Source organism: Lipophrys pholis, assembly GCF_963383615.2.
Source record: "Lipophrys pholis genome assembly, chromosome: 12".
In the NCBI taxonomy this organism is placed as follows: Eukaryota; Metazoa; Chordata; class Actinopteri; order Blenniiformes; family Blenniidae; genus Lipophrys; species Lipophrys pholis.
The window spans coordinates 27,314,925-27,341,811 of NC_137641.1; the positions used below are offsets into that span (position 1 = coordinate 27,314,925).

Consider the following 26,887-nt stretch of genomic DNA (forward strand, 5'->3'; position numbering starts at 1 on the left):
GCTTCAGGGTCTTCCCACATTAATAGGAATTTATAATAATATGATTTAGAGAGCCAAATTTAGCACGTCATCTGTTAGTTGTTCGAACAAAACAAAATTGTTGGTAATTATGGGCGAAGGCAGGGTACACCCAGTCTATCTCGACACACACTCACTCATACGACTGTATTTTGGTAAGTTTCTTTATGTGTTTTTGGTACTTTTTCATTTCACTTCACAATGCGCTGCTTGTATCCTTTGTTGACTAACTATTCTAATCATGTCTTGTTTCGTTTCAGATGTCTTTATTAAGAAGCCAAGTGACAGTTACATATTGGTTCAAATTACATCATGGCTTCATTTTGCCAAAACTGAACGCACAAGAGAAAGACACAAAAACAGTCTCGCAGACAGATTAACAAAAAAATACACAGAGCAAAAAAAAAAAAGACCCCACCTTCATTTATGTCTTATTTTAAATCAATTGATTCATCTTATTTCCCCCTCTATTCAATGAGTCACAAGTCCATCAAGGGTCAAAACAGAGACACACAAACTGACATTCACCCCAATGAGCAGACAATCACCAAAAGGCATGTTTTTGGGCCATTTGAGGAAAATAAGTACAATTCAACAGAGAGAATTCTCCCAAACACAATCTGAACTTAAACCGAGGCCCTCTCACCATGAGGAGAAAGTGCAAACCACTATGCCTCGTGAAGTGGTTCCCCTCTCATGTAATACGTTAGAAATATACACTCTGTAAACATTGTTTTTTTTAATTGCCTAAATAAAGTTTTCTTCACAAAAAACGGACATAATGCCACAGATGCATGGCGTCACAAGTTACCTTCATGGACAGTGGGGAATTTACAGGAATCAAATGTGACGATATGCAAGTCAAATGAATTAGCAGTACTGTCTAACATTATCTTCTTTTACTTCACGGTAAAGTACATATTGATGGGTACAGGTTTGGTTGGTATTGTTGCGGAAGCTACAGTTATTCAATATTCAAACAAGCTGCCCTACAGCCCACACTCGGCGTGGAGGAGGGAAATTTACGAGGAACTTCAAACGCATCATCAGCTGTGTTGAAAAAAAAAAACAGATGGAGGCTGGACGATGGGCAGGTTCTGCCTTCTGCCGCTTCACACTCACACAGGCGGGGCACCGGACCGTAAGCAGCGACTTTAAACCCGGTCACCGCCACGCTAACTAGATAACGGTACCAGAGAGGACACGTCTGCCTTGAGTTTGAAGGGAAACTGCAGCTAAGTGAAGTTTGACAGGCGGGGTTGAGCTCTCATCATCAGGTAGCCGTTAGCAGTGTCGGCTACAAGTGCCGCTTCGGAGCCGGCGGCTAAAAGCCCCGTTACAGCCTCCCGGAGTGGCTCGTTTAAAAGCGCACAAATGGCTTCGACTCTTTAAAAGATAAAGGAAAAACAAATCGTCCTACTCGCTCCAGCAATGCGTGCCTCGCCGCTTGTGGATAACGCTAGCTTCGCCGGATTATTGCAGCCCGTGGTGCGGCCGTGCCCTGCCCGGCGGCGTCGTTTCACATGATGGGCGACCGCTGTGGTCAAGTCACGGTTCAACTCGAGCAGATGAAATCCCTCGGCGAGGAGGACGCGGAGAAGCAGGGTGCGGATCCAGAAGGGCAGGTGCCGCTGTCTTCCCCCTCTGCTTCTCTCTCGCCGGACCCCTCCGGCACCCCGGTCGCCGGTAAACACAGAGGGAGAGGTCGAGGCAAGCCGGGGAGAAATGACAAGACCCCCTGCGACAGACACATCCCCGATCTGTCACCGCACGGGTCCGTGGCCGCGGCTCACGCCGAGAAAAACTTGAACAAGCTGGGCTACGAGCGGGCCCTTCACGTCAAGGGAACCGAGAAGGTCCTGCAGGGCAAAGCGGAGCCTAACGGGAACTACGTGACCGTCCAAGCGCCCAGAAACCCCCCGGGAAGTCACGGTGAGGACGCATGCAAAGTGGCAAAGAAGAGGAGACCTGTGACCGTGGACACTTCGAAAGCCAAAACTTCGCTGGAGGCCCTGAAAATAAGCATCAAGCAGCTGAAGTGGAAAGAGGTGTGCAACAATTCACTTATTTCATTTGTTTTTCTGGGTTTCTTTTTTAATCCCTTGTCCCAATCCAGAAAGGACCGCTGGCCATCTGAAATCAGTCTTCAACCAGCTTATGCATGTGGCACGAATGTTTATTTGTGTTTTCCAGCTGAGTGCCATTGACTCACGTCTGTGGTTATTTGCATCCACTCAGATCCAAACACCAGTAATCTTCCATGGCTTCTTGTTTGACCGAATGGTCACTTTAAGAGAGACACGACCCTCCAAGATCTGTCAGATGGTGTTTAAAGTGATCATCTGCTCAGATTATCTTCAGTTTTTAGACATTGAAGCAACATAAAATCACGCAATGGTATTTATTTCACCCAATTGTGGATAAAATTATACAACATCCTGTAGAGTTTTGTTATTTTGGTAGTAGTGGTTAATAGACAGGAGCATTTTTAGCACTGCAGCACTTGAACAATATAGCAATGAGCTATTAAATCAGTTTCGTAATGATAATAACAAGCTGCCCCACACTGTTCATCACTTTAACCCATTAGCACAATGGCTGCCATTCAAGGGCCATTTGTTTCTTGGGGTTACTTGCTTTGCTCAAGGACACTGATGATGGGGGGGGGGGGATCAAACCTACAACCATGCATTTGGAAGAAAACCCATATAGTTTCTTCACCATTCCAGCTTTGAAAAATGTGACTCACAATGCAATAATTGCAAACGCTGGATGTTGTAATGTTGGATTGTCTGAGGTTTGTTGGTTTTAACAATATTAGACGAAAGAGAACAGATGAAGAAATCCGAATGTACCCTGTACCTGTCCATTAAAGAGAAATACTGCACATTGTCCATGTATGTTATGCATATATTAAGATCTTGGGAAGTTGATTTCTTAAGGATTTTAAGATGGTACAACTGTTTGTCCATTTGAAATGACTGATTTACATTATGCGACTGTTTACTGTAGAAATCTTTATCTTGACCCTTAATTTGACAAGTATATTTGATGACTTCTTCATTTCTTCTTGTTACTTCAAAACTTAGAACACATCAGAACAAAGTTGGGCGACACATTAAATGAGGTGCTGTTAGGTGGGAGATTTTTGGAGTTTGTGTGAATAACAACACAGCAGGACACTTTTGCTTTAAACTTCCCATAACTTACTTAAACACTGATGTGTTTTGCTTTTCAAAAGCAAAGAAGCAAATCTTGATCCTACTTACTGTACCAAAATATGTAATTTCTGTAGGGTTTCTATTGAATATATTATAAATGAATAACACATAATCACAATAAAGTTCAACTTTTGTAGTTTTTTTTTCTTCTTTTTAAAGTATTGGGTTAGAATTGACTCTTGAAATACACTCAAAGTGCTCAGGGTTGAAATTTGTTATTGAGTGATCCTGAAAGAGTTAACTAAGTCTGGTTAATTATTTTCTCTGGGTAGCAGAGCTACGAACATTATCAAGGACAGCTCCCACACTGGCTCTGACCTGTTTGACCTGCTGCTGCTCGGGAAGGCGCTACAGGGTCATGAGATCATAAACAAACCGATTCAAAAACAGTTTTTCCCCAAAGCCATAACCACTGTGAACTCTCGTATGCACTGACTTTACAGATTACCCCATAATGTGCAATATAATTTTAATAATTTTTTATAGTTTTTTATTTATTTCCTGTAAATACACTGTGTACAGTTCACAGGTCTGGACCGTGCACCTTACCCCCTACACCCCCCACCCTCCTCCTCACACTATATTCTGCTCTTTTTAACTGCTGCACTGTCACTGGAGTTGTTTTTAATCTCGCTGTACCTAGTACAAGTGACAATAAAAGGCATTCTATTCTATTCTAAACTAATTTTACATTTGCTTATATATTTTATTTTAATTTATTCCCCCATTGATCTGAACTGATTATGTTTAGTTAAGGACGGCTGGTTCAGCAATTTAATCATATTTGTACCATTTTGTGAAATTCAAACGCCACACATGGTTGAAATTGATTCAAAAATGACTGATAGAGGGAAGGAATTGTTAGTTACGGCTTTAGAGTTTATGTGCATTTGTGTTACTTTGCATCCAACCTGCATAATGTACTGAAACAAGCCCACATTGAGGTTACATTACTATTTAAACTGCTGAAGTAATGGTTTGATTTGTAACTTTCTCATTACTTGTTATATATTTCACTTCACAAACAAACTTTAGTTAAAAAAGTTGTAGTTACAGTTCTCATTCTATATTACCCATTCAGTTAGTGATTTTATATATATATAACTTAGCAACATCATTACTATTTCACCTCTCCTAATTCAGATAGGTTGAATGACAGGTACTTCTAAAAGAAGAAAACTAACAACTTTCAAACATTTATAAGAGAGCTAATTGATCCAGTTTTTCTTTCTCCGAGCCATAAACACTATCAGGTCATTTTCAATGTGATGCTATTAATCCCTGCCATCAGCCATTATTCATGCGGCATTCATAATACATGAGGGGTAAAGAAAGGCAATTGGATGAGACGGGATAAAGACTCCACTTTTCACCAGCGTCCAAGCAGGGACATTCAAGCCCTTTCAGGTCTGGTATCACCAACAATAGCCTGAAGGCCGATGCATTACCACACGTTAGTCCGCACCGTACGCCCCCCCCAACAAAGTCCAGAGCGCTGTAGTTGTGGCATCGCTCTGAAAGTACTTGTCAGCATCTTCTGACAGACAAGTGGAGCAAAGCTCCCTGGTGTTTCATCCAGGTCAATTATAAAATGAGTATAGATTGTGGAACATTTGATTTGTGATGGGGTGGGCGTGAGCGAGTTGGAAAGATCGGCCTGCTGGGTGAAAGTGGTCTGACCCGGTTCGTAGGGGAAAAACCAATAACTAATCAGACTTTATTAAACCTCTTGGGAAAATTACTATGGTCCAAGTTGGCTCATCCTGGGGACTCACTGTGGTGAAACATCACCTGTGGGATTCGAACCTGCAAACTCCCACATCACTAACCTCTAGGCCACCACTGCTCTTCTGTATAAGTCATGTAAAATGATGTTTATTAAATGTAGATTTTTTTTTCTTCTTCAAAACAAAGTCATATATATATATATATATTGTTATTTTTCCCATTTTCCATTCAATAGATGGATGAACTACTACATTTCTACATCTGTGGAAGCCTCGAGAGACATCTGTCCAATGACTCTCAGCATATGGCATTCTGTTTGACAGTGGGAAATGATTAGCCTTAAGCCGTTCTAATCCAATCGGCCCGTAGTCCTCTTTGAGCCAGAGAGAAGGGCAGCTTGAGGGTCTGAGTGACAGCTTCAGAAAATTAGACTAATAAGCGTAGAGTTAATCATCAGCCAGGTATTTTGATAAGGATCCTCTTATAGACTCAGGTGGCATTTCGAATTGGATTTTGAAACTCCTCACAGCTGAAGGCAACCCCCCCCCCCCCCCCCCAAAAAAAAAACAACAACAAAAAAACATGGAAAATGGCATCTCTAAGAAATTGGACGTCCTTCCCTGATGCAGCAAGGCAGCTATGTATAGCAGGTCTTTCCCCGTTTCACACGGTCTTACGCTAACACATTAATGAGATGCGTCGCTGCTGGGGGGGGGGGGGGGGTCTTTTTTGTAACTTGGCCGAGAGCCATTTAGGTCAGTGACGTGGCGCCGCCGACTTCCCAACGCAGAGTCCCGCCCCCTGAAGAGGTCAAGTCCGCGATTCAAACCTTTCCAGTTCCGTGCTGATGTGGGGAGATTCCATTTTAATGACTGATCGAGCGTGCGATGTGCGGAGCAGCAAGCTGTTTGTTTGAGATTTAGGATTTGGTGACCGAGATGAAACAAACTAGGAGCGTTGAAGAACTATTCTTGACTTTATTCAACAAGTTCACTCAATGATTTTTATTGTACACATTCCATACATGTCCTGGTACAAAATTCTGTTCCAGACAATATAATGAAATACAATAAAATACAAGTAAAATGGAATAGAAAAGTTATGTAAACTAGACACAATAAAAACAAACAAAAATAACAATTAAAAAAATATTTCTTTTATATATAATATACTGTTTACATAGTAAACAGATGGCAACTAAATAGGCGTGTGACATTAGGTAATTTAGGTTATTTGCCTACTATTAAGACAATGTACTATTACCATATTAATGTATAAACTTAAATTGTACAAATAATAGAAATAAGTCATCTAAACCCAATATCTTGTTAAATCAAGTTTCCTTTTCAGGCATTTTTTTTATTTTCATTTAATTAGTTTAGTGAATGAGAGTTTTCAATTATATGTCATTTTTGTTGGAACAGATTAAAAATGACCATATATGACTCAAATTTGAGTTTGAAATGTTAAACAACCCGGAGGTGCATGTTAGAGCGTCTGAATGGGGAAAATAGAGTTGCGGAATGCTCTTTCTTTTTTCGATCTGTTTGTGTGAAATTAGATGTATTTGGAATGATGTGATGAAATATATGTGGGCACACTGATATGTGTGAATGTAGATCTGTGTGTTTACTGATGGAATATTTTTGTCTGAAAGAGACTTTTGCATACTCCAATTGTACGGGTATCTATTTTAAATTTTTTTCAATGTTTATACGCACAGATCGCTGCGAGCACAACTCTACCGCACACATTCCATTACAAACAAATACGTTGCACACACAGATTGGTGTCTGCACTAATCTAATTACAATCACGAAATCTCATTACTCGCACACAAATCTGATTATGGACACATGCACCGAGATAGAAACCTCACTAATTTCCACATATTAGCCTCTTATAACTTTAAAACTTGCACCGTATATTGAACTCGTCCTTCAATACAGATATATAACATTTCTTCATTGCCTATTATTCAAATATTGCATTCTTTTCAACTTGTCGGAGTTGAAACATCCATTGATGTTAAATTTGTATTTATTTCGGCAGTCTTCAGAAAACAAAACAGAACAAACAAACATTCAATTGTCCAACTAATCAGCTGAAAGGTCGAAGCAGAGGCTTGTTCACACCTCCCCCTTAAACCCCGTTAAACTAATAATACTATTGTTACAATACCCATTCAATATATACTATACACAAGTTTTATATATACAGTTTATACATGCGCATCAAACATATATACATACATACACATGAATGTTTACACGATAGTAATTATAATAATATACAATTTGAATTTAATCAATTACATCTTAAATACTAAATATAGTGTGGCAATATTTAAATCAACAATATTCTCTGTCACAATATATACCTTTTATTATGTTTACTAAGTATAAACATATTATATATTATTGCTGTCCTCTGTAACATTGTTGCTCTTCTTTCTTATACTTACTAATCATGTCTGATTTGAAAATCTTTTTAAACTGGTTCATGTTGGTGTTTGGTTTCACCAGGTTTACCAGCATTCATGTTTTTCCCCCCCTTTGGGCTTCACTCTGAAACAGTCGCCAGCTGTTGTTGGGCGCTCCGGAGCGTGTGAAACGGGGCCTATAGAGGTGAAGAGGACAAAAGCCGTGCCTTGTGCCAGGAGGATTTCCTCTCGCGCTAAATCCTTTTATAGTATCACTTCTGCTCGTCTTTCCCGGCTCATCACAACACACAACACGCCATCTTTAGGGAAGATTATCCCTGCATGCTGGGATCAGCAGAAGGACACACACACACACACACACACACACACACACACACACACACACACACACACACACACACACACACACACACACACACACACACACACTCTACTAGTGCACACTAACAGATTAAACCTTCTCTCTCACCTGCGAATGCACGATTAGGAAAAAACAAAACAAAAAAAACCCCTCTTAAGTATGTTATTAATTGTTCTCCACTTTCACTGTTCCTCCTCTTTTCTTTCCTTTTTTTTTTTTTTTTTTAGTTTCCTTTAGGGAGACGAGCAGCCTGCGATATCTACTGGCACGGGGTTTCCTTCCACGACAACGAGAATATCGTCTCAGGGCAGGTCAACAAGTTCCCAGGTATTTTTGCTGCCCGCCTCTCCGCTCATCTCCCAACGGCCCCTTCACCGTCTTCTTCCTGTAGACGGGATTTATCATACGTACTCTTCTCATGGCTTGTCGAGATTGCAGTACTTAGTGATAGTAATGGTTTAGTTATGTGACAGTATAGACAATTTAATCACGTATATATTCTGCACCACAACTAAGAAAACCCTTAAAAAAAAAAAATGCATTTGAATGTTATTATGACAGTATTTTACTGTGAACTAAAATGTGTTTGACTCACTTGATCTAAGCAGTTATTATATAGTGTCCAGTCACTTGTACAGTTCTAAAGCCGTAGAATTTAACCAAATCAATCAGTCTAATAGTAAATTTTCCTTATGCTTGTCAAACTCTTGACTGGAACAACATGGAACTAGAAAACTTCATTAGAGATTTCGTGTGTGCCTGCCGCCCATTCTTTGCGCCTTGCCTCTTTAAGAGGCAGACATAGAATGATAGTTTTGAAATAAAGGCCGTGTACTCGGCTACTTTTCTGTCTGCGATGGACAGTTGGACCTTCTTGTCTCCGTATTTGGCCTCATATTTATATCCAAACATGAAAACAAAAATCCACAAACAAAGGCTCCTTCAGACTCTTCCAGTGTAGCAGTCTCATAAGATCACATGCCACACTGTGTGCCGGGGTTACGTTATACTTGTGTACAACAGTAAACTGAATTGTAAGTGCGACAGTGTAGTTTATTTAAAGGTGGGGGTTACTTTGTGGCAAGAACTGAGCTGTGGTTCAAGTAGACAGAGAATGTGCTCATTCCAGCATTTTATATATATATATATATATATATATATATGACACAGTTTCACAGGAAAGATAAAAAGAGGGAATTTTAAACTACTTTTCTTGACTGTATTTAATGCAAATTGCACGGGAATGTGATGGTTAACATCTGTGCCTCACAATAAGAAGATCCTCGTTTGAGCTCCGACATGGGGCAAGTCTGAGAGTCGATCGCCTGTCCTCTGTGTCTGTTTTTATTTTCTCAAGCTGTTTCTTCACAGTGCAAAGACACTAGTTAGGTGTGCACACCACTCTATGTTGTTGTTTTCCTATCGCATCTTCTCCACCTTGTTTCCTTTCGGTTGAAAATGTTTATAAAGAGCTCATATGACAAAGTAGTGCTGGATTATGTTTTGTTGCTTTATCGTCATAAAAATCCCATTGTGCTGTCTTTTCTAGATTTGCTAAAAAAAATTGCTGAACAGCACAAAAAGAGTTTCCAAGTTCATTAGTCTCCATTTTTAAAACTTTTATCTTTTCAATTTTTTTGCAGGTATGCTTGAAATGCTGAGGAAGATTAACATGAGTCGAGCGGTGCGGACTATGCAGGAGCTTTTCCCAGAAGAGTACGATTTCTATCCCCGCTCCTGGATCCTGCCTCAGGAGTACCAGCAGTTTTCCTCACAGGTATATTTTGTGGTAGTTGTGAATATTTGTAAGTGAAAACAAGCACACGAAGAGATTGATTTATCTCTCTGTGCACAAAACGAGAACAATTAAAAATGGTAGAGATGGATGGAATATTCAGATTTATTCACTTGGGCTTAGAAAACGTGCAATAAAACTTTTCATAATGAAAATGTTCTTTTTCACATTGGAAGGAAATGACAGCAGCTCCATGTTTTGACCAGCAGAGGGCGCTCAAATATCACCGTTGACATACTCAACTTCTCTTCGCCATTATTGTTCACATGGCTTCTTTTGAACATTTTCATTACATAATATTTTCAACCAAAACAAATTGGATGTAACTTTCTTTGTACCTTATTGTGTTAAACTGACGATTTTCACTGAAGACGTGCAAAGACAACAATAAAGACTATTGTCAATGACAAATTTATGCATCATCACGCTTCAAAATCCCTTTAAAATTCTAGATCTTAGTCCACTCAGTTAATGTGGTTGACTTTGTGTTACCTTCACGGATTGTTTCTTTTTTAAAAACTCAACACTCTTTTGCAGATCCGCATGGTGAAGGAGAAAGATGCCACCGTCAATCCCACCTTCATCGTCAAGCCGGACGGGGGCTCTCAGGGGGATGGTATCTACCTCATCCGTGACCCCAGCGACCTAAAGCTCATGGCGGGTTCACATGCCAAACAGGCTGTAGTCCAGGAGTACATCCAAAAGCCGTTACTCATCGACAAGCTTAAATTTGATATCCGCCTCTACGTGCTGATAAAGTCCCTGGAGCCACTGGAGATCTACATTGCCAAAGAAGGCTTAACACGTTTTTGCACGGAGCCCTACCAGGTAACCAGGACACTGCTGATGATGCTCATAGATTTACTTTGAAGCTCCCACACTCCATTGATGTTTTTTCTCATGAGCTTAATTTCCATTGTGATTGTTCAGGAGCCAAGCCAGAAGAATTTGAGCCACGTCTTCATGCATCTGACAAACTACTCCCTCAACGTCCACAGCGGCAACTTTGTGCACTCCGACAGCCAGAGCACGGGCAGCAAGCGCACGCTCTCCAGCGTCCTCTTCAGGTTGACATCGAAAGGTGTCGACATCAAGAGGGTGTGGTCAGACATCATCGCTCTCGTCATCAAGACCGTCATCGCCGTGGTGCCTGAACTGAGAGTGTACTATCAGGCCGACATACCGCCTGGCAAACCGGGACCCACCTGCTTCCAGGTGGGTGTACGATACCAAGGCCCGGAAACAACATAGTGATTTAGGAATCTATGTTAAAATATGAGAGCAAATCAAAAGATGAGATCAAATTCGAATACCTAAATGTCCCTCAAGACTATACATTTCCGCTCCGCTAGTTAGTTTATCCATAAAAGTAACCAAAAAAAAAAAAAGTCACATGAAACACAAGAGAATCCCTCCAGTGAAGGCATCCAAAATGCAAACAAAACTCCAAAAAGTGCAACGATCTGCATGCAGATATCTGTCTAATTGTCTTGAGGTGTGTGAGGATCTCATAGCCAGTCAATGAGAGTTGTCTTATAGCTTAACTTCAGCTGGTGAAGCTGCAGAAGAGTCGCCGTAACCTGGACTACGATGTCAAGGTGCAATCTGCCAATGTGCACAAAAGACTTATCACTGCATACACGCTCAATCCATCTGAGAGCACATTTATCTGCCTGTAAACCTTCACTTATGTTCAGTTCTACAATACCACATACCTATTAATAAATATATATATAGTTTTAATTTGGAGCAATGTTTGAGGAAATAAAGTAAATGAGTAAATGAGCTTGTGTAGGAAACATCTGTTCATTTTGGATTTGGGAGTTTGATAAAAGAGGAATAGATCATTCCACCAGTCTAAACCTGCAGCAGCTGAACTTCAACACTGTTTCAGGATAACGCTTTTCAAAAACAAAACTTTACGGTGCAAAATTGATCCATATTTGAACCAATTTTAAACATGCAGAATGGAAGGTTCTAGAATATTCAACGACGGTGCTCAAGAATATTTTTGTGACTTCAAATCTGTACAAAAGCAAGTTTTTTAAAGTTTCATCTTACAATGAAAAATGTGGCTCAGATTTTAGGTTTTGACATCCTGCTGATGAAGAACCTGAAGCCAGTGTTATTGGAGGTCAACTCCAGTCCCAGCATGAGAATAGAGCATGAGCAGGAGGTAAGGCTTAACTTCAACTTCACTATTATCACAGTGATGCCAGTCGCTTCGTTGGAATAACTTTCTTGCTTGTTGTCAGGTGGCGCCGGGAGTTTTCGAGTATGTCCCCAGTCCTGTGGATGAAGGGGTGAAAGTGGGTGTGATAAGGGACACTCTCCGCCTTATGGATCCAGGCCTCGTGAAACCCAAGATGTAAATACACACACACACACACACACTCATACGAATGTGCATGTTTGTGGTTTAAAGCCTCAGTCCTCGGCTCCTCCACCCTTTGTCTGCATGTCCACTTCTAAGGACATGATATCTCACTTTGCCCTCCCCGGAGCCCGGCTCTGCGCCACTCAACAGCTCTCTCTAAGCTTGTTAAATGGAAAAAATTAAATTCAGCTGAGCCGCGGTGGAAATTCACACATTACTGTACTAGTCTGGTGGCTCAGTCTCTCCCGGGCTCTCTGGCCCCCGCATGGTGCCTCACAATAAATCTCCTCCTCTGTGAGGGTTGGTGTTTTCTTTCCTCACCCCCCCCCCCCCCCCCCCTTCTCCTTTTTTATTCTCAATCTGTTTTCTTTTGTGACAAGAGGATTTATGATTTCTGTTCTTTCACCATTTCCATCTCTTGCCTTTTCTCAATTTCCTTCCCCTCCCTCTTCTCGCCCCCGCCATGGATTATTCTCTCCATTAAGATATTTGATCTGCTTTCTTCAAGTGAGAGGGACACTTTCTGCTGCATTATACCCACTTAACTATTTTTGTGGCCAGTAACATATTGGGATAATCCCCCCCCCCCATCGAATAATACATTTAATATTTGTTCCTCTGCCTTTGTTGTTTTTTAATGCTGTTAAATATAGCTGAAGCACTTTACTTTGCCTATCTGGGGAGAGCATGTCTACATATTTTCAGTCCTTTTTCCTTTTGACTCTCACTTCCTACGTGCTCGTTTATGAAGACTTCTAATCCTTTCATCTAATTTCCCTCATAATCTTTGCGTTAAGCCGCAGGGTATACTTGCCTTCTCTGAAGTTTTAACAGAGTAGTCAATGTACAGACAGCTAAGCTGGATTTTAATTACACTTTTTTTAAAACTTCTCGTGCATTCGTGAAAGATTATTGTCATATGATACACATGCGGGACTGCAAAATTAATGATCGTCGGCTGATAATAATCCTGGACAATTTAGCAGCGAAAATAACATCGTGGGCCGTTTGTATACACGCTCAAGTGGACCGCAACCGTGCTTCTGTTGTGATCTGAATTAAAAACAGAGATTTAGAGTTCAAGTCAGGCTGCGGAGGCAGAAAAAAATGTGCCGTCTGCAGTACAAGCAATGTGCAAATCTTGTAGTCGAGGAGGGAAGTAGGCCAATTATGTCCCAACTAGCTATTGCTAATGCTTATTAAATTAACCATTAGATTGGATATGCTTGAAAAAATGTCATCATAACCCAAATCAGCCAGTGCAATACTTAAAAAAAAACATGCAGTCATTATTCACTCAGGTCCAAACAGTGCAGAAATCAATTAAAGGAAAATTAAATGAGTATTTATAAGACATTCACCAGAAGGTTAAGCCTCAGCTTTGAATACAATCTGTGGCTAATGTCAACCACAAATGACTCTTAAAGTAGAATAATAGAATAAAATAAGTATTTCTGAGGGTTTTTTTTTAGCAACAATCAATCAGTTAATTTCTTTGTATTTCCCTTTCAACAGCCTGGAGGGTGACTAAAGTGCTTTTCGACAGAAAGGTTTAGAGTTCTGACTTGGTGAGCATATCAAGGGGGAGCTTGTTCCAGAGGATTGCAGGACAACGTGTCCATAAAACTTCAACCCTGGACATCTCGTCCATGACTAATTTTTTCAACATTATTGATCTGAAGGATTTCAAAGTATATTTGACACATTTGAAAGGATTATTAAGTATATTTGACACAAAAACACAATATATATATATATTTCATTATGAAGCCGTCTTTATTGCCTGTCACAGTAGTTACATATACAAATATACAGGTCTACAATAATCACAGTAAATGTTATCAGTAATACACAGTATGCCTAGACGTTGGGCTGGCCACCACCAAGGTTGTGGCTGATGCCACGAAGGAAATAGGGGAGTGTTTTCCTACAAGCCTTATAGTCGCCCACCAAGTTGGACAGACGCAAATGACTAGAATACTACGTATACAGACGTTGCAGACGAATGTGGCTCCTTCGACGTAGGAGCTGTGTTTTTGTCTGTCTGTCTGTTAAATTTTTGATGAGTCTGTATCCCCTTCCAGAGGGCTGGTGATGTCCAGTCTGGGTGGCGTCCTTAAGATACAGCCGACCTTCCTCTGCTCACGGGAAGTGTGAATGTTGCTGAGGGGAGGCGGCGGTCTGTTAATTCCGCGCTCTGCCCTCCCCCCATGTTCTCGGCCTTACCGCCGGAGAACTGCACAGTGCAGCAGTGGGTCAGGAGGCGTCTCTATCCCAAACCCAGAGCTTGCGTCCGCTTAATGAGGAAGCGCCGTAGCCCTTTTTCAACTGACGGATGACAAGGTGAGCTCGGCTGAAATGTGGACACCGAGGGGACTCCAGTCTAATCTGAAGTCATTTCTCAGGTTTTTTTGGTATTACTTTCGAGGTTATTATCAGAACACCATCTTGTCAAATTCCAAATGTCTTCTGTGTATACTGATCCACTGTTTTATATCTGCGATAGAGTGGCTAGTGAGTGATGTCCCATCCAGACGGGAAAAGAAATAGAAAAACTAGGCAGCCTAGTCGAGGAAAAAAGCCGGAGCTGATGAAGCCACTTGGATAAGGGAAAAAACCATCCGAGACATTTGACTTTGTCTGAAGATAATCAACCACAACACGATTATTTGAAGTGTAAGATGAGATTTTTTTTACGACGACGTTAGAAAAGGTAAACCTCACCGGTTGAAATAAACAAGAAAAATGAGGGTTGGATTTCTTTTGATTTAGCTGTTATGTTACCGTGGCAACCGAGGCGATAACTTTACTGGACCTGAAAAGAAAAACTAGGATGTCAAAAGTGGGATGTCAAACCATGGGATCCGGAGAAAGCCGAGCCTGCACAGGTGGAACGTGCAAAAATCCACACAAATCAATTCAATTCAACTTTATTTATATAGCACCAAATACAACACCACCAATTCAGAGTATAACAACATTTAAACATCTAGGCTGTAGCCACGATAGCTTTCAACTACAAGACACAATTTAAGCCAAACTCAGCAAATTTTAGTCAGTATTTTATTAGACTGAACAGTTTACTTTTTTCTTTTTTTTTTTTAAATTTCAGCTGGATTATTAACGAGTATTTTTTTTAAAGCACAAACGCAATGTTGCCACATTGTTACATGGAGGTCAAGTAATCTGTTTACTGCACAGATGGCCCAGTAGTAAATAAGTAGACCTGTGCCGTGTGCGCCGACAGCTGGTCTTGCAGTGGGACGGATGAGACGCAGTTATTCAGAACGCGAGAGTTTTGGGCTGAATCCACCGGTGTGTGAATTTCAGCTGTTGAGATGAGGTGAAATTAAGGTGTGAACCGAGCAGGCTCATAAGAAGTTAAAGCAGTATAAAGAGAGAAAGAAAAGTGCTGCTATTTAAAGAAGACTCATGCAAGGAAGATATGTAAATACGAAGCAGAGGAGGAATGGGGAGAAAAAGTGGCATTTTGTAGAGAAGGGATTAAAAAAGATGAATGTGGAATTTTAACAAGGTGTGTATGATGGTATCTGCGAGCCCGAGACACGCTCTGCTCATTAATCCCGTGTATGATGTCTTCTGGGGGTGATTTATGAGCCGCTATGAGAGGTGAGTGTGGGTGAGCACAAAAAGCTGATATTCAGAAGGTCCCAGACCGCAAATAAGGGACAGGGGACACAATTTACAAAAAGCATCATCTGCATGAAGAGAAACACGGCAGATGAGGCTCGGTGAATATAGTTTCTGAGAGCGCGGACTCCTTCCGTTCTCTTCTGACACCTTGAAAACTTGCATTTCAGTTCTCTCGATTCTCGTGGGCTTGTGAATCGACACCTGAGAAACTGAAGGGTACTTGAAAAGTTTTTTTATTGCTTTATTTCTGCTCTGTATTACAATGTGAAATATGAAAAGTTTAGACCTTAAGAAAAAGAAGAAAAAAAGAACTGTGCAGTCACGTAAGGTCTGTCGACACTTGGATTTCTTTCCGTTGACACATCAAATTCATAGACCTTCTGAAGGTCCTGAGAACCTCCACAGCTTTTTAAACAGGTTAATGATGGGGAGAATTACACCTCGTCAGTCTCATGTTCACTCCACTAACATTTGGCAGCGGCCCTCTGTGTGTCTTTTTAATAACCTGTCATTCTTCACCTTTTACCCTCCTGCTTTGACTCCATCATCCTCCGCGCTCGCTCTCTCTCTCGCTCGCTCGCCCGCTCGCTCTGCTGCAGTGTTTGTAGACGTTCCCTTCACTGTCTGTCTGGCTGTCAGCCTCTGTTGAAGACGTGTCCGTTTTTAGCCGGGCCTGTCCTGTCTAAATAGATGTGGGTGGTGTCCTTCTGGCTGCCGGAGGATGATTGATTCTATTAAACATTCAGCAGCGGCGCTCTCTCTCTCTCAGTGCCATTCACACTGCTTACTAATTCATGGAGAAAGAAACCGCCTCACGAGAGTCGGCAGCACTGCGTCTCCTGACGCCTTTGTCCTGCCGTCGTCTTCGCACTTGCACGCGTGGAGTCGATCTGAGGCGTCCCGCTCATCCTCGCCGGTCGGGCTGGGCGATTTGGCCTAAAAAAACGTTTTAAAATTATGATTTTTAAAAAGAAAAGTTTGAGTTTTGATACGCTTAAAAATGACTGCAGACATCAGATATATCGTCAAAAGTGCAACTTGGTTGATGTGATTGTCCACAGAGTTAAAATGCATATAAACAATCTCAAAATAAAAAAGTAAACGAGTTCTCTGTCATTTAATAAAGTCAAGCTTCGATCCAGGTGTAACCAAAAGTCCAACGGCAACTACGGGAACCAACAAGGGATGGGAGAGCGTAGCGACGGCCAAATGAAGCTTCGTGAACCACTTTCTATACTTTCTGACTCCGCCAGATGGCGCTCTTGGTTTGAAGATGGCGGCTGAAGGACCAGCAATGACGGGTGCTTTCAAACATTTGTTGAACAGACAGCGCCATCTGGTGGCTTCAGAAAACAAAGACGGTGGTTCATGAAGCTTCATTTGCCCATCACTAGGGAACGGAATGTGAAAAATGTTGAAAAACTACGTGGGGGGGGGACTCGAGTTTGCTATATGAAAATCGTTTTTAGCTTAAAATTCGATAAATCCATTTTTTTTTTTGTTTTCTTTAGGTTTTTTTTTTTTTGCCGAGCCATGTTTTTCTTTTTTTTTTCTTTTTTCTCTCGCTCTCTCTCTCTGCCTGATGAGACTTTTCCTCAGGTCGTTACGTCGGGAATTATTTAAGGTCACCGGGCTGCGCGTAGTAATAAGAACGATAACGATACAATTTGTGCTGACCTATCAGGTGCAACAGAGCTAAATTGAGAGTGAGGGAGATGCCAGTCAAGCACAGCGCAAACACACCCACACAGTCCCAAGGGCAGAAACACACACACACACTCACACACACACACACACACACACACACACACACACACACACACACACACACACACACACACACACACACACACACACACACACACACACACACACACACACACACACACACAAGTTAAAGCTCGCATAAATTTTCTATGAGATGCCGCACATCTCCCGGGAAATGCACAATAGGAGATCTCGCAGAGGGGGATGGAGGACAAAGTTAAAATGAATGAAATGAATTGTTGGCTTCAAATAATGAGAGATTAGAGAATAAACTGTGTTTTTTTTGTTTTTTAAGGAAAATGAGAATATCTGTTGATATGCTTCCAAGTTTTGTTATGTTTGTCTTTAGATGTCTTCATTTATATGTCCAGCTGTCTAACATCTCAAGATCGTCGTTTTCAGGAATTGCAAAAAAATCGACATTACAGATACTGTAATAAGTTTTGAGAAATTATTCAGTTTATGTTGCTTTAATTGAAGAAGCTTTACTTGTATTGTGTACAAGGTTAGGCAAAATAAGCTCGACTTCAGCCTTAACCCTTCGGTCACAAATTGAGTTGGGATGTTGTCTCGTTTCTTTTTCTGTTTGTTTTTTTTTTGTCGTATTGGGTTGCCCGAATAAACTACTACTACTTCTATCTACTGGCAATTTTAGAGTAGCCAATTGAGCGACCATAGCGCGCACACACAAAACAATGTTTTCAAATTGAAACTGAAAACTAGCACCATCTAGTGGCCCAACATGACTACATCGATTTCAGCGGTTTTGTCATTTCCTTGTAAATGGACATTATTCTCAAAATGTTGCAGCATTTCTGTGAACATTTCTTATAATGAAAACACAAACGTTTTCACTTGAAACGTTGTTGAGTAAACTGAGCATCTCATCGCTGTGAGGCAGGACTGCTAACCACTGTGACACTGTGCCGTCTAATGCTTTCAATACGGCAACAAAAGCGTAAATAGTTAAATACAACATTACTCAAAGATATTTCTTAATAGATGTGTTGATACATTCCTAATAGAATCTGAACTAACATGCAGATCACGGGAACCTATACTCACCGCACCGTCAAAAGCCAAATTAGGCACAGGTGTCGAAACAATTGGAAAATCATTGAATCTTTGCGGCGTCTTTGCCTGAAAGATCAGAACGATGTTATCTGTGGAGCAGCAGGCTGAGAGGATCAGATGCCAAACCGAACCGACTGAAACTAATCAGGAAGGCCAGCGAGTGACGCGGTTCAGTGGAGTTGGACGTTTGATTGGATTCCTGTGTTCGGAAAAGATGCTGTCCAAGCTGTGTGTGAAGCTGGAATACAGCTTCCATTCGTCGTACATTTGTTTCTTTATCAAGTTTTGACCTCATTATTAATTCAGTTCCACACCAAGCTATTCCCCCTTGAGTTTAATGAACTATTGCGATTCTTAAAGGCACCACAGGGAAGTTGTAACCGTTAGTTCTATATATGATATATATGGTGGCGTAGTTGTTAGTACTCCTGCCTTGCAGTAAGAAAATCCCCAGTTTAATTCCAGGTTTCATTCTAAGGTGTTCTTTGCTGTCAGTGTATAGTATAGTAGTGGATAGTTTGACGATAGAGTTACACGTGTTCCAGGCAAACCGATATGATCATCCATTTATTGTTTTTCCATATTTTCACAATCACTGCTTTTATCATTGTCTGTCCAATTAAGTTCCAATTCTCTAATATAACGAAAAAAAACCTTCACATCGGACCCTCTGCCACAGTCTGGTCTCCCTTCACCTACCTGGCCTCATTACCTGGAGCTTTATTTCCGCATTGCATTGACCCCAGCTCCACCTAGTGGCTTAACATATGAACTGCACATATGGCCAAAAAATGCATGGATAAAAATATACAATATGAATTTTCCACTTTTATTATGTATTTTATGAAATTCTTATGTTTTCTTTTAATTGCTCCCATTTTATGTACAGCACTTTGTGATTTTTATCTGTGATAAGTGCTTTGTAAATAAATAAACTTACAATTCTAACAATGGCTCCAACCTTCAGTTACATCTTGCAAATATTTTTGGAGAAATATAACGTATTGTACAAGCCCAGCTTGATTCTCAACAAGATTACTCGGTCTAACTCTCCAAGACTGTTAAGATATAAGATGGATCAAATTTCCCTTTAATGAAAAACCTCAGCAACCCTGAGTATTGTGGTTTTGAGAAAATCATTTTAAAGTGGTCTAGTATCTGGTTGTTGACAGTCTTTCGTAGCAGCAGTGAAAATACAACCATACAATACCAATACAACAATAGATGAAAACCAGCTGTGCTCCTCCTCTTATCTTCTTAACCAGACTCTTTACTGCCTTTCCAGTGTAGTAATCTAATCGACTGAAGAAATGATCCTTCTGGTCCATTGAAGTAACCAACTTGGACGCTTTCATGCGGTTATTTCTGCTTCGGTTAAAGCACTTTAATTCAACCTTTAAAAGCGTAATTTGTCTACCACCTGCGCTTGAAATCGAATGTACCATGGTTTTTTTTTTTTTTTTTCTGCAAGTACATGCTTTATTGACTGATGCAAAATGCTGAGTCATCAGCTTTCCTTCCTTTTGGGGCTGACTTTAAAGTAGCGAAAAGAAAACGGTGCCAATTAAAACGAAAATAATGTAAAGCTTGGAATTTGTTAAAGACCTAAACGCCGACCGCAAAAAAAAAAAGACTGCGTGGAGGCTGCGAGGCAGGGAACGACAAGAATTCTTATCCTTCAAACAACATCTATTTCCCTCTTTTCTCCTGCCAATGTGCAGCTTCAAGTGAAAAGCTGGGTGCACTTATTCACCTCAGGTGGTGTGCTGTCTTGAGCGCCGCTGACAAAAGCTCTCTGGGTTGGTTTTATGATCTCGTACTTGAGTGCTGCGGGGCTGTCAGCGCGGCCCACACACAAAGAAGCAAATATTGAGACGCACTCCAAGTCTGTAAGTCTGACTAATTAATGCAGCCTCTCCTCTGGAATGTAACGTCAGTTTGTTGGTTTCCGTTGGCAGAAGCTCCCAGTTGAAACCCGGCGGGCTCGAACCAGAGTCCCTGGAGCGGAGTCCGGACGACCATCTGCCCTCGCTGTGTCTGAAGCAGGTCTACCCAAAGTATGCCAAACAGTTCAACCACCTGCGGCTCGTGGAGCGCATCGCCGCCCTCTTCATACGCTTCCTCGGGGTCAAGGGCAACATGCGGCTCGGCCCCACCGCCTTCCGGACCTTCATCAGGTACCGGTCAATAGATATGTAATGATCCGCGACTCAACGCGTGGAAACTGTGCGGCTCGTCAGCAGCCTGCTGTCAATCAAGTACGGACGTTAATGTACATTTCTGTTCGGCTGAACGAAAAAGTAAAAAGTTCAAGAATCAAACTTTAGTCGTGAAAAAGTGACCCGGCTCCTCACAAACTAACTTTTCATTTAAAATGAATTATTTTTGGCTTTTTGTACATTTCAATTAACGGGGTGACTGTATGAATGAATGAATGAATTTTATTTCGAACATGTATAAAAAAACCATGTACTTATTTGTACATACAAAATAGAAAAAGTATAAAATAAACATAGAGCCAATACATAACAAAACACCGCGCATTGTTCGAAAAAGGAGTGGGAAGAAGTACAGAACTTCTATTTCTTAGTTTGTACACAGATATCCTAATAATTATATAATACAGCTATATACTGTAAAAACAAGTTTGTTCAGTTTTTATGAATAAACAGACTAATTTTAAACAATAACAACTTTTGCAACAGTTTTTGCGAGAAGCTGGTAATGTATTTGAATTTTTAACAAAGTTGTTAATTAGTGTTAAATTAACATAATGAAGGAATCTTAAGTGTGTTTGCCCGTCAGCCGTGTACATCCTCATTGTTTATTTGTTTATTTTTACTTATGTGGTTATTTTCATTAAATTAGCTCCAATAACACAGCATTTGAAACCATGAGGCGTAGAAACGCATATTTTATCCACCCAGCTAGAAACTGTGGACAATTTGTATCATCTCCTTAATTTTCAGAAAGAAAACTTGTACTTCTATAGGAACAGACCCTTTATTTTCCCCCCAAAAAGATTTATTTCAAAACTTCATCGCTATTTTTTATTTTTTTTTATTCATTTCCAGGACCTGTAAGCTGAGCAACACTAACTTCACCATGGCTTCAGTGGACATCCTCTACATAGACATCACACGTCGTTGGTCGGGAACGATGCCCGACTCCCGAGAAGCAGGTAACACACACACACACACACACACACACACACACACACACACACACACACACACACACACACACACACACACACACACACACACACACACAGGAAGAAACAACATGTAAAGGACGGAGCGCCATGGCATCCTTGAGACGCGGAGCAAATAATGCACGCGGGAGATAATTGCTTGTCATTCTTTGTCAGACTCTCACTGACACTGCGCTCCCGTAATTGAAATGAGCCGAGATCACAGTGTGACAGCAGAGAGCGACCGTCCGCCATGAATTATTCACACGTTGCACCTTGCGCCGGGATGTTTGCGAGGCGCGGCGGATGGATGGAGATCACATGGAGCGGGATGGAAGGGCCTGTGCGGAGGAGATTGCGGGCTGAATCCGCAATGAGCTCATACGTATTCAGAGAGACTGAAGTCGGGCTCTGTTATATCTGTGTGCGCATTGGAGGATTTGTGGGAACCGAGAGGCAACTTTGCATTAAAAATAGTTCCTCGGTTTTGTTTGGCAGAGCTGTGGTGGAAGTTTGAAAAATGGGACAAATTAAAGATGCATGCAAATGCCTTTTTGCGCTAAACTCCACAGGAAATGACCCGACTCTTTTTCTTTTTTCTTTTTTTTTTATTCTCGCTTCCTGTTTTCTCTCCGTCGAGTCGTCGCGGTAGAAAACACTGAAAGGTATTCAGGGGTCTGAATTCCACTCAGTTCTTTGTTTTTCTCGCTTGTTCTCTGACCTTGAATCAAACAGACCTCCGTCCCCCACAGGCGAAAGTCTGAAACTGCTAAAAATTAAAATGACATTACGCTCACATCGGGCTTCTCCGCTCCTCTTTTACCCTTTGATAGGAACCGACAGTGGAGTGGATTAATGAGCCCAGAGCAGAGTCCAACCTGGCTTTTTTGCTGAACACGCGTTCCCTCTTCCGAGGCAAAGATCATACATTTGAACGAATGTTGGAGTAACCTGGACGCAACAGAGACGCTTTAAAATTCTAATGGCCGGGCGATGAGCCACCAACCTTCCATGGACATTATAAGGTTGAATTAATTAAAATTTGTCAATCTTATCAGGCTGTATTGCGCAATATTTAAAGTGGAAGCTGGAGGCAAAGATATATATATATATATATACCAGTAATACATTTCCGTTTTTAATATTTCCCCGCATCTTCAGTCATTTACACATTATTTCTGTGTCGATGTTCGTTAAACATGTGACATTATCACTATGATGATGAAAAGACACAAACACTGGACGACAGAATATTTTCCCGAGGAGTCTGTTTGACGTTGCCGTGCTTCAAGTGTCGCTGTTAACACTAAAATTCTCAGTATTTTTTCCAGCCCTCAGCTAAAACCCGAGGCAGATGTTTTTCCGTCTGACCCACAGCTTCCCCTTTGTACCTCCTAAACACGGTGAAAGACTCTCCGCAGGCGACCCTCGCAGGAAACAGAGAGGAGCTGTATTGTGAAGCAACTGTTACTTCACTGCACTTGTTTTTTGTGTCCTGCTGCGACGTCTTGCTTTGCATAGATTAGGTCACCGTTACCAGGAATGAACCGGAGTGAGGGAGTCACATGGATCACAGCGCTGATCACACAAGGTTCATTCAGATTCCAAAATAAAACATGATCAAGCACAAAAGGGACATTAACGATTAGAAACTAGGAAATCTGTGACGCCGAGAGCCCGTTTACGCCACTGTTGAATGAAATGGACTCAGCAGCAACGCTTAAAACGATGTTCTGTCTTGGGAGCCATTTTCAAAAAGTTGCATTTTCAGAAGCTTGGAGAGCCGCTGTTAGGAAAACAGACGCTCACGACGCAAACAAAGTTTTACTTTTTCTTTTGAAAAGTTGCACATGTGGCGGTAGAGCCGAGCTACTGGACACTCGGAATGCGTGCCATTAAAAGTAAGAGTTATTACTTGTTAAAGCAATTACTTTTTTATTCATGTACGAAACCTCCTGGTGTTAGTGCTTAAATAAACTGCACTTTTGAAACTGTGGCAGTACTTTGACAAGCATGAAATTGAGATTGCGTGAAGGTTGCAAGGGGGGAAATAAAAAAGAAAAATGGAGTGCTCGCCACAATCAGACATCATTGATATCATTTATCCAGAGACACTGTGAGTGTCCCAGAGTGTCCCAGAGTGTCCCAGAGTCCCAGCTGGTCTGGAGCTGCTCCAGGAAGCTACCTGCTGCTAATTCTTCACTTCTTTTCTGCTTCTTCTTTTTTAAAAAAAAAACAACTAATCCCTCTTGCTTCACAGGAATGGGCCTACAAGCCTTCGTGGAGGCGTTTTTCCACCTGGCCGGCCGCAGGTTCAAATCTCTGGCGCTGAAGGAGCAGGTGGTTTCGCTGCTGGAGCTCTGCGAGGCCCAGCTCGGGCCGCAGTCGGGCGGCGAAGAGAGACGCTCCGTGAGCTGCAGCAGGGCGCTGCCGCGAGCCATCAAGACTCAGACGCTGTGCCTCACCAACCCTCAGCTGGGCTCCCCGGCCCCCCTGCGGCGGGCGGCCAGCCAGGACACCCGGCCGCATGCGAGGCTAAAGCCCCGCACGCTGAGAGCCAACGTGGAGAACTGATGCGAGCGGAGCAGTCGCCCAACCCCCAGACATGCCTTTGGACTTTTTTTTCCCTTCCTTTTCCCTGCAGGTGCAAAGAAATTAGGTGGCCATTTTTTATTTTTTTTTTATTTTTTATTTTTGCTGTGAAGCTCACAGAGGCAACAGCTCGACCCCTGCTGGTCGTCCTACAGAGGGACACTTCTCAGCCTGATTGAAGGAGATGTCTGCAGGGGGGGGGGGGGGGGGGGGGGGTGCAGGGAAGTGGGAATACGATATAAGAGAGGTTGGTACATTCATCCTGCACCGTTGGTTCCGGGCAGAAAGAAGTTTTATTTTTTTTTAATACACTTATTGATTCGCACGTGCAGCTGTTTGCCCCCCCCCCCAAAAAAAACCCCAAGAAACACAAACTCTCCTTTCAGGGATAACATGAGACGCTCCATTTCAGCAGATTCACACGCATCACTTCAAAACAGAGAGGATATAAGGGAGTCTCCTCGCTGTATTTCATCCCTTGAATTTGCACAGCGACTCTTTAATCGACAACGTTTTGCACAGAATCGGTTGTGACTGCGACTTTACGTGCGTGTGGTTTATTGTACGTGCGGGCGGACGTTCGGTGCTGTATTTATTATTCGGTGATTGAAAGCTCCACGAACTCATTAGTGAACAATATTTAAAAGGGGGAAAGAAAAGAAAACAACCAAAAAGGCAGCGTTGCTTCTTCTCTCGGCGCAGCTTCGGACCCCCAGCGGAGACGACGTTACGACTCCGTTGCCACACGACTGCCTCATCGTTAATAGCCGCAATTGCATGGCACAGAAATTCACAAATTAGATAGGTCGTATTGCAACGCCAATAAAGGTTTGAGTTGCGTTTCCTGGAAGAAGCTCCTCTTGATGTGTGACTTGGCTGGCAACACACACACACACACACACACACACACACACACACACACACACACACACACACACACACACACACACACACACACACACACACACACACACACACACACCAAAAAAGTCATTGTTTTTAGAGTTTCTTGTTTAAGCCTTCATGTAAAGAATAGAAAGTACTTGAAATGTGGGGCAGCTGCGGTCAAACTACCCATGGACTTGAAGTCTCTGCTACTTACCGTGAGACCAACTTCCTTCCTTCGATCGTCACGTAGACGTACGAGCCCGCGGCGTTACAGAGAACACCAAGTGTGTTGATAACCTGCAAAAATTAAAAAAAAAACTTTTGCTCTTCGCGATGCAGAAATGTGTGTTTCTCTTCTGTTTCTTTCATTTTCACATGATCATTGCTACTGTTACTGGCAGGGCGAGCGAACGTCACGGTGAATACTCGTCTGTGTGTGTGTGTGTGTGTGTGTGTGTGTGTGTGTGTGTGTGTGTGTGTGTGTGTGTGTATGTGCTATTATTGTCTCACCTCGAAGTGATTTCCCCCATGAGCTAATTAAAGGGCACCATTTGTCACATATAATGGCGCCACTGCTGGCACTCGGTGCTGTTTACATCTCCGTCTGCAAGGAGGCTGATGGATGCATTTGAAACGGCTCTCTCTCTCTCTCTCTCTCTCTCTCCCTCTCTCCCTCCCTCTCTCTCTTTTTTTTTTTTACATGTTTTAAGACCTTAGATATGTTTCACAGCACAACCATCTGCCAGTGTTTCCTCGACCTTCTGTTGCAGAGGGTGCCGCTGCCAGTCGCCGCCGCCGCCGCTCTGCACTCTCCAGTTCTACTGCTGATGCAGGTTTGGGGGGGGGCGACCCTTGACATCCAGTAACGAAAGAATCCGCATCCATTCAGAAATCTCATGTTTGATCTTTTTATCATCGGCCTGCCTCCGACCAGAGTTTACACCCCCGATTGTGCGACAACGTTTCAAGTAAAAACGGCAGAAAATGATGTAGTTGGCATGTAGGGCCACTAGTGGGTGCTGTTGGTTGTTTTTGTAATGAAACCACACACACACACACACACACACACATGCGTGCAGAGAACACGTTATAAACATTAACACTGAAAGTACACGGACAGACGACAAAGTTCGGTTGCTTTTCCGGGTGACTATAAAACTACCAAGTCACAGGAGAATACGCACTGTGAGCCGTGACACTAAACCCCCATTTATTGTTCATCCACTGAGCATGTGCAGAAAAAACTATGACGGCTGTGCTGCGCATTAGCAGTCGCAGCATTTCAGAAAAGTCGAATTATTTTCACTTCACTAACAGTTGTTGTCTAAAGCTACGGAATAGTATTAGGGCCACTGACGAAGAAAAAAAAATTCGGAGGCGAAACAAAAAACTTCACGCACTTCAGAAAAAGTCGAAAATCAAAGTCGAGATTTTTTTTTTCCACCGTAGAAAATAAAAATAGTTTTTTTCTTCAGTGGCCCTAAAACTCTTCCCTACTAAAGCACATGTCATCATTTATAAATTAAAATTATTTTTTTTTTTACAGAATTAAAAAAAACAATTCTTCACTATTTGCTATAAAAATCGAAGAGAATCCATTCGTCTTCTGGAGCACTTTGTCCAACTGGCGTCCATCCCAGCTGATGACGGACCGAGTCAGGCCGCTCCCCGGACAAGTCGAGGAAAACACGGAGAGACAGAAAACAACTCGCATTCATTTAACCACCTTGCAGCCGTATATGAAAATTGCAAATATAAAACCCAACAAAAAACGTA

The 26,887-nt window shown here is 41.9% G+C and overlaps 1 protein-coding gene across 1 annotated transcript; it reads left to right on the plus strand.

Moving 5' to 3' along the window:
• The first annotated feature begins 1,084 nt into the window (after window positions 1-1,084).
• On the plus strand, window positions 1,085-25,075 carry ttll11 (tubulin tyrosine ligase-like family, member 11). The gene is made up of 10 exons (XM_080476349.1): window positions 1,085-2,066; window positions 7,999-8,098; window positions 9,415-9,548; window positions 10,104-10,394; window positions 10,497-10,781; window positions 11,647-11,742; window positions 11,822-11,934; window positions 20,397-20,615; window positions 21,513-21,619; window positions 23,892-25,075. Exons 1-10 carry the CDS (start codon window positions 1,542-1,544, stop codon window positions 24,203-24,205), a joined length of 2,184 nt encoding a protein of 727 aa, XP_080332475.1. The 5' UTR covers window positions 1,085-1,541; the 3' UTR covers window positions 24,206-25,075.
• Window positions 25,076-26,887: the final 1,812 nt, after the last annotated feature.